This window comes from Papilio xuthus, unplaced genomic scaffold (genome assembly GCF_000836235.2).
Source record: "Papilio xuthus unplaced genomic scaffold, Pxut_1.1 DF827777.1, whole genome shotgun sequence".
Lineage (NCBI taxonomy): Eukaryota > Metazoa > Arthropoda > Insecta > Lepidoptera > Papilionidae > Papilio > Papilio xuthus.
Window position 1 is genome coordinate 4,274,247 of NW_013530872.1, and position 10,928 is coordinate 4,285,174.

General features: G+C 29.5%; 1 protein-coding gene across 5 annotated transcripts in view; it reads left to right on the forward strand.

Moving 5' to 3' along the window:
* Fas1 (fasciclin 1 Fas1 domain-containing) overlaps positions 1 to 7,567 on the forward strand; it is a 28,303-nt gene extending 20,736 nt beyond the window's left edge. Inside the window, exons 4-16 of one of the 5 annotated variants that reach the window (XM_013309352.1) lie at positions 689 to 828; positions 1,490 to 1,586; positions 1,762 to 1,939; positions 2,267 to 2,427; positions 2,811 to 2,819; positions 3,346 to 3,408; positions 3,537 to 3,542; positions 4,217 to 4,374; positions 4,489 to 4,579; positions 5,411 to 5,631; positions 5,908 to 6,070; positions 6,215 to 6,362; positions 6,678 to 7,567. In XM_013309352.1, coding sequence (XP_013164806.1) covers positions 689 to 828; positions 1,490 to 1,586; positions 1,762 to 1,939; positions 2,267 to 2,427; positions 2,811 to 2,819; positions 3,346 to 3,408; positions 3,537 to 3,542; positions 4,217 to 4,374; positions 4,489 to 4,579; positions 5,411 to 5,631; positions 5,908 to 6,070; positions 6,215 to 6,362; positions 6,678 to 6,883 — 1,641 coding nt within the window. In that variant the 3' untranslated portion in view covers positions 6,884 to 7,567. The remainder of the gene's footprint in view (positions 1 to 688; positions 829 to 1,489; positions 1,587 to 1,761; positions 1,940 to 2,266; positions 2,428 to 2,810; positions 2,820 to 3,345; positions 3,409 to 3,536; positions 3,543 to 4,216; positions 4,375 to 4,488; positions 4,580 to 5,410; positions 5,632 to 5,907; positions 6,071 to 6,214; positions 6,363 to 6,677) is intronic. The other 4 variants (XM_013309353.1, XM_013309354.1, XM_013309355.1 and 1 more) reach the window with 4 other exon arrangements.
* Positions 7,568 to 10,928: the final 3,361 nt, after the last annotated feature.

Below are 10,928 nucleotides of genomic sequence, written 5' to 3' on the forward strand. Positions count from 1 at the left end.
TTAAATAATAATTAAACCTGATATATATAGACGTACTTATAACACTGAACGTATTTATATTAAAAACATACCCAAGAGTCCAATTTGTAACAGATATATCGATTTAATATTCAGGACAGTCAGTGAGTAAAATCATTTCGGGGGACAAAATGGCTGGATTCCACGATTGTTCATTAAAAGGATCGTAAGATCGTAATCGTAACATTATGCAAATTCCGTGCTAAATAATAAAGTTTGTTTAGTGATTTCTGTGCCATTACACGAAGCCTATGTTGTGTGTTGTGAATTGAAATCTTCAGAGCATTAGCCTAATGTGTTTAATTGATATAATTAGACTACGGCAGATGTACGCCTCATGATCTTAATGGAGTGGATTGATTCATTAAGGATTAACGCCATGCTATCAGTCACTACTATATTATAAATATTAGATAAATATAAATTGTTGATTACTGTATACGAATGTTTAAGGTAATTGATATACTATGAAATTCATATACTACTATCATTGTCAGTTGGTAAATGGTCAGTTAAGAGCCTTTTAAGTTACTCTTACACTTCTCTGAGTGAGGTATTTAATCTTGAAGGTGATAAATATAATTATCAATGTAATGGTATAGAAAAAATGTATAGGAAATCCTATTTTTGGATTTAATGAAATGTTTTTTTATATTTATTTTTGTCATAGGTTCTCCATGTAATAGACCAAGTACTACAACCGCTGCAGCCGCTCGGAGCAATGTCGACGACCACTCCCGTTTATAATCCTAATGCCTATCAATTTTTAGAGCATTCCGATGTGTTCAATATAGGCCAGCACAGATTAAGGTAATAAAAACAAATGAACATCAATTTTCTTTAATAATCAGGTCTAAAAAAAAATATTGTTAGTTTGATATTCCACTCGTACAAAATTATATTGCCGACCCTTCGCTTAGATAAATTTGAGTTAAAAATATCAGTGCATATAAAAGTCTCAGTCAAATTCAGTTACCAGACAATAAGTTTAGCTGCTTGAAAAAATCGTAACCTTAATGTATAAGTTTAAAAGATTGCCTTTTTATGAGACATATTTGAAATAATAAGCATTAAGGTATAATGTTTGGATAAATAAGCTTTTGCGTGTTATAAGAAAGTGTAACAAACAGAACATAGAACATTATTTAATTGTAAAATTTTCTTATCCTTGAAAAAAAGTCAAGCTGTCGCTTTCAGGGCTTTTTACGATTAATGTTCCATTCCTACTATAAGAAACTATACTATAAGAAAAAAAATTGTTTAAAACAAACCTAATGTATTATAGTTTAAACAAGTTTAAACAAGAAATTGATTTTGTACTAACATTAAACAACACGTTTTAATTAAGACGACTCAAGTAGAATTTGAGAATAACAATTAGGAAATTTTGTTTTACAAAAAGGTCGTAGTCATTTTTTTTAAACCTTTCCGTAAAGATTACAGAAAACTCATTAAGCTTCGTATTCCGCAGGTCGTTTCGGCAAAAAGTAAATCAACTTCAAAAGAAGGAAGTTTTCAACGCTGACGGGAAGCATACATTTTTTATACCAGTGGAAGAAGGATTTAAGGTATGAGATCTGAAATTAAATTACTTACGGGTTTTATTGAAATTTTATTCGACAAACGGTAGTAATTCGATTGTTAAGCTTTTTTTTAAATCAAAGAACATTTTTACTAACGATGATAACTTTATAACTTTTACTTTTCTTATTTTGTCATAATAAAATAGGTATTTTATTACAGCCAACTGCTCGTTCAGATTTCATAGATGAAAAAGTGATAGACGGCCACGTAATACCCCATCACGTTTTGTTCACTAAAGCGACACCAGAGGGCCAGGAGTTTGAGAGTTTGGCATTCAGTGATAACGTCAAAGTGATCATATCCTTCAGTGTTTCTGTTAATGGACAAGAAGAATTAAGTAAGTCGTTACAAAAGAAATTCCCGAGTTGTTTTCTATTTTTTAATTTAAATTTTACAATAATGAGTTCTAATATTCTTCCGCGAGTTGTTCCACAAGAACGTCGAAAACGAATTGAATGACACCCCTTCTAACCGTTGGTTTTTGAAACCAAAATCTCTGTACAAAATATATTATATAGCCGAGACGAGAAACACACGTGTCAGTCAATCTGTTCTTGCAGGTATTTTCTGCAAATATCTAAGAGAATAGCATCCACAATCAGCTGAGAATAAATAAAACGTTAATAAAAACATTATTCTAATATTATTTTGTGTTTTATAACAGCTTATGTGAAATCTAACACGGTGGCTGGTGATGCGAAACACACCAGAGGCGTGGTACTTGCTGATATCGTCAGAGCGAACATACCAGTTAAGAACGGCGTAGTACATCTCATTCAGAGACCTTTAATGGTCGTTGATACCTCTGTTATTGATTTCCTGAAGGTAAGCATTTAGCTACGACAAGTTTTATTTTTATTGAGATATGTAAACTCTTTTCAACGTATGGGTAATCTACTGTATGTTGCACGGAGAAGTAATTATTAAGTATTTAATGGATTAATTCGGTGATAAAGAATAAGAATTACTTGAAATGTAGTAGAAAATGTGAGGTATCAGGGGGTCAAAGAGGAGATAAATATTTATGGCACTGACACATAACACAATTACGTACACACTTTATAATTGTACTTATACTTCCCTATGAACTATAATCTTTTTATTTTATTTTATGGAGTAGGATTTGTTTTTGGTTGCTTCTTTAAATGATTGAAACAATGTTTTTTGACGTTTGTCATTACTTATCGCTACATTAATGTGGAAACCAGGCAATGAAGGTAACATTAAAGTGTTTGCTTTTTTTATCACGATTTTATGAGTGTCTTTTTACTTGTTACTATTTTATCGTTTCCTGGAAATTAATTTCATCGATAATTTTCGCACTATATTTTGGATACATTTATTATAATTTTATGTAAAATTTATAAGAAATTTATATTTCAATATTATATATTTTCATTGTAGTGTTTTAATACATTGTATTTGATCGCTCATTTTTGATACATTTTTTGAATTGGTAATGACATTTTATATTTTTTTTTACGTTTGTTGTATTTTTCTACAGTCTACAATTTTCTTTTTATATTACTTATATCTTAATCTATCGCAAATGACGTTTAAAGGTATGTATTTACAACAATATATTGATTTAACTAATTATAATCATAGTTTATCTATTTCTTCTAATAATACACGACCAAATAACATTATTACAGATTTAGTTACTATTATTTATATAATATTTTTTAATTTATTTTAAGTTTTCTTGAGTTATTTTTATTTATTACTTTTTAACCGTAAAAGGTACAAAATCTGGTGGCATGGGGAGATCAAGAGAGTGCCTTGAGTTCAGAACTAAATATAACGGTACATAATTAAAAATTTGTAGTAGTTATTTTACTTAAAAATATTGTTACGTAAGCAATATTTATCACTCTGTTTCATGTATTTATGCGTCCTCCCCCGTGGATCCCGCATGACATTAACAACTTTAGGGTATTGTAAGTATCAATTGACGTAGCATGCGTAGCTTTCGTAGCATCTTCGCTAAAGTATAGTAACTATGCGTATAATTTAAATTACGTTTGTTCTTTCTTTTATTGAATTAGTGCAATTGTAATTAAGTAAGGTAAGTACATGTGTAAAGTGGCGATAATCAATAAATTTGTTATATATTTTTTTCTGGTACTAGGATACCGTACGTATTATTGGATGATTTATATTAGTTACTAAATTTGAAAATTTTAATGATTCAAAAATATATATTCATAATAATGATATAAAAATAACAAAAGAGACTTTCGGGGTCTAGAGTAACAATATGCCACTTTTTGCCTTTGGTGTTTTCACAGTGTAATATGATAATAGACTCGCTTATTAGCATCAGAAAAAATAACTTCTGTTAGAACATCACGCTTCTTTCTTCTCTTAGTGGGAAATGCTGGAAAGCTTACAGTGACTGTACTAATTTTAGTAAGAAAAAAGATTTGATTCTCTGTTTGCATTGCAGGGCGAGATGTTGCAATATACCCGGATTTTATAAGGCTTCATATTTTTGTTACTTAAGATTATTTTTAATACTGCGCCTACGAAGTCGCGGGCAACTGCTAGTGTTAGATGTAATAACAATTTACGTTTGTTGATATAAATTACGAATGTAGCAACATTATTGCAGGAAAAGGAAGATGGTCCCCTTTGCAAGTTCTACGAGGTAATAATGGACTTGGGTGAAAACAATCAGTTCCTGAACGAGTTAACTTTGGCAAAGGATATAACTTTGTTCGCACCTTCTAATGAGGCTTGGAACGAGAATAGCGTTCAGAATATTATTAGGTAATTAAAATTCTATTTTAATATCACCGCAATAGAATTCTTCGGTTAGAATTCTGTGATAAATGATAGACTATTTTGATTATTTACATAATATTTGATTCATTTTTGTTGCAGAAATCACCAAAAGCTTAGGGAAATATTAAAGTTACATTTAGTGAGGGAAAGGTTACCACTGGATGCTATTATTCACAATAATATGAATCAGGTTTGTAAAATATATATCTAATTTTTTAAAGCAATTTCAAATTAAATTGAAATAAATAGTATTATTTTTAACTTTGAGTTTATTCATACTGAAGAAGAAAACTCTCATAAATATTTATTTAAATAACATTGCAATATCTAACAATTCATCTATTCGACATTTGTTTTTTTGTCGGCTGCCGCTATCGGAACAGCTTCCAGGATCTGTACGTTGATATTTATTTATAAATATCCAATTAAATGTTTTAGATGAACGTATTTATGTGATATTTATGTTTCCAAGTTCAGTTGCCAGTGTCGTTATTTGTAGGCATGAAGATAAAATGACGTATCAACCTTTACTGTCTCACTCCAAAAAACAATTAGACATTGTTTCATTAAACACATGTTTTAACTCTTTAAGCGCCGGAGATTGATATTATGGACGTCAACGTGATTTAGAGTGTTTTATTCTTGAATATGCATAAACGAAATTTCTTCCCGTAATAAATTGTTATTTATTTGTCTAGATCGTATTTTGGAAGCCTACACATAATCTAATTTCAATAATCTTGATTTCTTGTAATGTCTAACATCAGTGTGTGATAAATGGGTTGACATGTGTTTAAGCTAAAATTAAATTGAAACTTTATCTAAGTTTGTTTTATGGTTAGGTCCTTATTTTGTTTTCGCTAAAAGCATGCGATGATTTGTCCAACTAGAACTTGTATTAGAACGTATTATTGTCTATGTCTTTTTACATAGCGAGTTGATGACGATGTTATTATACAAGTAATTAGACAGTGGAAATTTACAGTAATACAAGGAATGCTAATATATTATATGTTTGTAGATATACCAAGCACCTACGGCTGCTGCACGCAAGTATCTCTACTTCAATGTAGTGAACAGTAATTCGAATCAGACGTTAACTGTGGAGGGTGGCGGAGTGAACGCTACAGTCACGCAGCCCAACATAGCGGCAACTAATGGATTTGTACATATCATCGACAGAGTACTAGGTGTACCGTACACCACTGTGTTCGAAAAAATAAAAACGGATCCAATGCTCAAGTGAGTTATGTTTTAAAAATTAAAAATATGATTTTAATTAAAAAATACATACCCATTTTAAAAGGTTAATTTTAGACAGTTGACGAACGAAAAATGCGGTTTCTATTTTTACTATTACTCTTATTAAAATTTTATAAAAAAAGTAGGTAAGTAGTATGAAATATCCCCGAGCGGATCAATAAAAACAATACTATAATTTCAATTGTAATATTCGTATTTCAATCTTATTGTTTAAACTCTGTTTGTCTATTAAAGTTAATGTTTTTTTTTGTTCAGCATAACGTATAACTTGGGAAAGCGACAAATGTTTAATCACCAATTGAATGAAATGGAACATAGATACACGTACTTTGTGCCGCGGGATCACGCCTGGTTGAAGTTCCAAATTAGGCACCCGTCTGCTTACAAGGCTTTGTTCAGGGAGGATTATGGTTATTACGTAAGTGAAACAAAACAACTCAAATCATTATACAGTTAATGACGAAGTACAAAAGTTTACTTTAAATTAACCTAATATTTTTCTTATGATTTCAATTTTATTAATGAGTTAGAACTTTATTAAAACAGAATAATTATATTTCAGACAAAGCAAATATTGGAAAGACACGTAATTAGAGCAGGAAGATCTTACACCGTGTCTGATTTAAAACTAATGGCAAATGAAACACATCCTATCATTTTACCAACCACCCGGGATCCTCTTAAACTGCGAGTGAAGGAATCCGACAAAAGTAAGTGTCCTTTTAGAATGTAGTACTGCTTCGGACCTCTTTTTTTTTCAAGGAAACGTACAGGTTTTTACAAGTTAATGCGAGTTTCACCACTTAAGATTCCATCATTATAGTAAGCAAAAAAGAGTTTTCATGTTTTTGCTTTTCTACTAAATTATAATATTCTGTGATAACCGTCTAGTCAAATCATGTTTTGCTTTTTCCATTTTCATTTGTTTTCATAACTTCATATATATAAGATATTGCGATATCTAATTATACTTTTGCACTTGGTACATTAATGAACATATCTCGAATTATAATTTTCTCCCACAGATTATTACGTAGAATGGAATGGTCATTGGATTCACGTGTTCAGACCAGACGTGGAGTGCACTAACGGCATTATTCACGTAATAGATGAACCTTTTGTCTTGGAGAGCGACATACGGCTCACTGGCAGTGCTGAAAACACCCGCGTAGCATACACATATTTCTTATTATTCGTTTCCTATACTTTCGTTAAAATTTTAGGTAATTAAGTTATAGATTCTCTTTTAGTCCCAATAATGAGATATAGTAATTTATTGTTTTCATAATTCAAACAGCAATCGACAACCATAGAACAAAATATTCGTTATAAAATAATTCGAAAATATCAAATTAAACAAAATACAGGGATGCAATTATTTGGAATAAATTTAATTTTCTGACTTCTGGCAATTTATTCCATTTTTGAATTCTACAATTTTAATACGTGTAGGTTCTGTTTTATTAAATGTAATGGTTACCAATGAATTGTACAATAGGGGATTGATATTGTTATGAAAATATATTGCTAATCAAGGTTACAAGTACTTATCAATTAAAGATAAGACACTGCCAGGAAATTATATTGCTAATATAATACGTCATTGTAACATAATTATACAATTTTGAATATACATATAAACATTTGAATCGCTTGTCGCTGTAACTGTTCTCTCCGTAGTATTTTAAACGAATTTGAAATAATAAAATTAGATAAACAAATATTAATGTGGTTATAAAATTATAATGCGTATACAAGTTTAATAGATAATTAATATTGCCCAAGTTATAGTAACAATTATTGTAATTTATACTTTTTAATACAGAAGACTAGTTCCAATTTCGAACTTATAATATTTATAGAATCAAAAATGACTTAATATATATTTTGCATTGAACATTATTATGTGCAATAAGAGTTTTTTTACCACTGATTTAGTAAATAAATGTATACGCTTTTTTAATATAAAAAAATGAAAGTTCAGAATTTATTTACGTCTTTTTAAAACGATAAATTGGAACTGTTGATTATTTATGTATTGTTTAAATATTTTCATCTATGCTATACATACATTCCACGTTATAAATATATATGAAATGTATTTAAAATTATATACAAATAATATCTATAATGTTGATTACGTAACGAGATTGTTTATTTAATTTTAAAACTCTAATGATCGTGTATTTATATCGTTACATCAGAAATTATCAACTATATTACTGTGGATTTCGACTGTCGTGAGACTTGTATCGACACATATTGTTTTCTCTATTGTTTTCAAAGAGAATGTAAGGGATGACGATATGTGTCTAATCAAATGTCACTCTTGATATCCGCAGTTAGAAATAATTATGCGGAATAAAAAATTATAACGCGAATTAATTAATTTGATATTTGTATATAGAATGTGTTCGATACAAAAATGCAATTGTAGCTATCAAATAGATTTATTGAAATTATGTAAATAATTTAATATAAGTTATTTCTAACGTTTTGATTTAACGGAATTCATGAAACTTGTTTGAAATTTTATCTGTCTTAAAGTTTAGTAGTAGATTATGATTTTTATTATCAACACGACAATTAAATGTTACTTTCTTAACTTTTAAAAATTATCAAACTTAAATATATATTAAACTTCCGCGGAATCTTTTTTGATGTCTTTGTTATTCAAATTTCAATGACAATCTCAAAAAATTATGTTATTAATTAAATTGAAAACGTAGAATAAAACTATTATTTATTAACATCACATTTCAAACTATCAATTTTAAATTCCTTTAAGTAATAGTTAACGATAATCAGTTCGTTTAATTTTTAATATTTAATTTAAGTACAAAATAAGTTAATAGAGGTGTGGATCAAACCAAAGCTAAATGCTATTCAAGTATTACTATACTTAATTATATTATTAAATAAAGGACAATGTAAGTGATGAATTGACTGTCGCTTTCATATTACTTGGGTGTTGAATAAAATCGTTTCATCTTTCTGGCGTTTTAATATAGTATGTAATAATCATGACAATATAATTTTTATGAAGTATTTAGATGAATCTTTCATAAAAGTCGCTAACGTGTCGGCATTAATATAAATCTTCAATCTATTGTCAAATTACTTAAGATTTGTAAGAAAAGATGTACCTACCCATCGTGATTAATAAATAAAGAATTTACAAATGTCTTGTTGTTTTCATTTTATTACCAATTTTATCTACAAGGCCCTTGATTTTTTAAATAGCAAATATTCCGTAGCAAAGAATTTACAAATACTGTAATAGCCAGCTTTGTGGGAAGTGTGCTGGCCACAATGATTAAAATAATTCATAATTTTTCCATTTAAAGTCTTAAATAAATAAAGTTTAGTTAACATAATATTATATTATGTACTTCTAGATATGTAGGACCTAAAAATATCATGGCATTAAATGGCTGGCAATAAGTACATAATAGGCTCTAATTGTAATATTGCGGCTCATATTTGTGTAGGCGCTTTGCGGTAAATGTTAACTACATTTCTGCTATTACAATTACAACGTCTATTGGGTTATATTTTTTTTTTGTTATTATTATTTTATACATATTCAAGTATAATAAAAAACAGGGATTTAGGGATGGACTTTCACATAAAAATTGGGCTTAAAAAGTATATTTTAAAAACGACATGTCTTACTAACACACACATTTTAACGCCCAACATATAGTTGCTTCACGAGCGTGATAGATAAATGTTTATAGAAATAGTTTATCACTAATCCCGATCGTAAAGTTTAATAACATAATTTCCGATATGATGATGAACTTTGATACACCGTTCGAAGATAACTCGAGGGTTAAGCGTAATCTGAAACACATAATTATCAATTTCACGCATCACGCAATATAGTTCGATTTGTGTTTAAATATTGATATTGAATGAATTGAATTTATTGGGAAAAAATGTATTGTAACCTCAAACAGAACTCAAACTTTAAACTCTACAGTCATAAATAGAAATATTTTATCGTATATCTTAGGAAACTGCTAACCGTGGATTTAACCATTCATAAGGATTTTCCGGTTATAGAACAAATAAAATCACATGAAGTCTTGTCACTATCTACAATATTGTCCATATCCAATCTTATAATTTTTACCCGACTGGCGAGAGGGTAATGTTTTTTAGTTCTTTACATTACAAAAAAATTCATCGTAACTTGGTCTCACAATGGGGCAGTTTAATAAGCAGTTAATTACAACGCTGCGCTCTTCCTCCCGCAAACTCGTCAGATAAAAACTCATTATAAAAATGTCAGATAAGCCACAGACGCCTGACGAGAGTCGCCATTACTTTGTGTCCCTATTCATGACATAGAACTTAGAAATTAATAAACTGCATAGTCATTTTATAAAAACATAATTTTGCATCAATATTTTCGAATGGATACCGTCAATGTATTACTATAAATAATATAAATATGTATCGTTACACGGCTTTCAGTATATGTACTATAATGTTCTATTGATCAAGTTCGCATTTCGCAAGCCTAAGCATAATAATAGTTGAATAACGATGATTTATCAAAAAGGCAGGCTGGGGCAGGCGCTAGAGCCATGGTATAAAAGGGTTGACATCTGTTTAAGCTTAAATGTATTTGAAACATTGTCTAAGTTTTTATATTAAGACACTTATTGTTTTCTTTTTGTTGTATTTAATTGTAAAGCTTGTCATTACAGTATAGGCTTCTAACGGGTTCTTGGGAGGTAGATTTTCGTTAAAATCTCTTTACGGTGGCATCAACATTCACCCGATTTAATGTACCAACTACTCTGCATAAAGGCATAAGAGCATTTATTTTGCATCTTGTATAAACTAGGAAATAATATTCGTAAAGTTTCTCGATGGGTTAATGGAATTTCGTTGTGAAATGTCACATGGTGTATGATTATTTAAAAAGTTTTGTAGTATAAAAGGTTAGCATTAAGTTCTACGAGTAAAGAAACAAATTATGCACCAAACCTATTTAAAGTTTACAATAAGAAAAAACTCAAAAATAAAACAAAAATAATGTCATTGGATATTTAATTGGTAAAATACTTAAATATGACTATCATCAAATTATTTACAAATGTACAATTTATTTAATCAAATTTAAAACAAAATATCTAAGCACAAGCAACACACGAACTGTCCAAATCACAGCGGCACACTTTGAAAGGAAGATTTCCGTCAAACGCTTTGTTGTAGTCCCACAGAACTGTCACACTGCCGCTCACCGAAGGTTCTTCTGACTC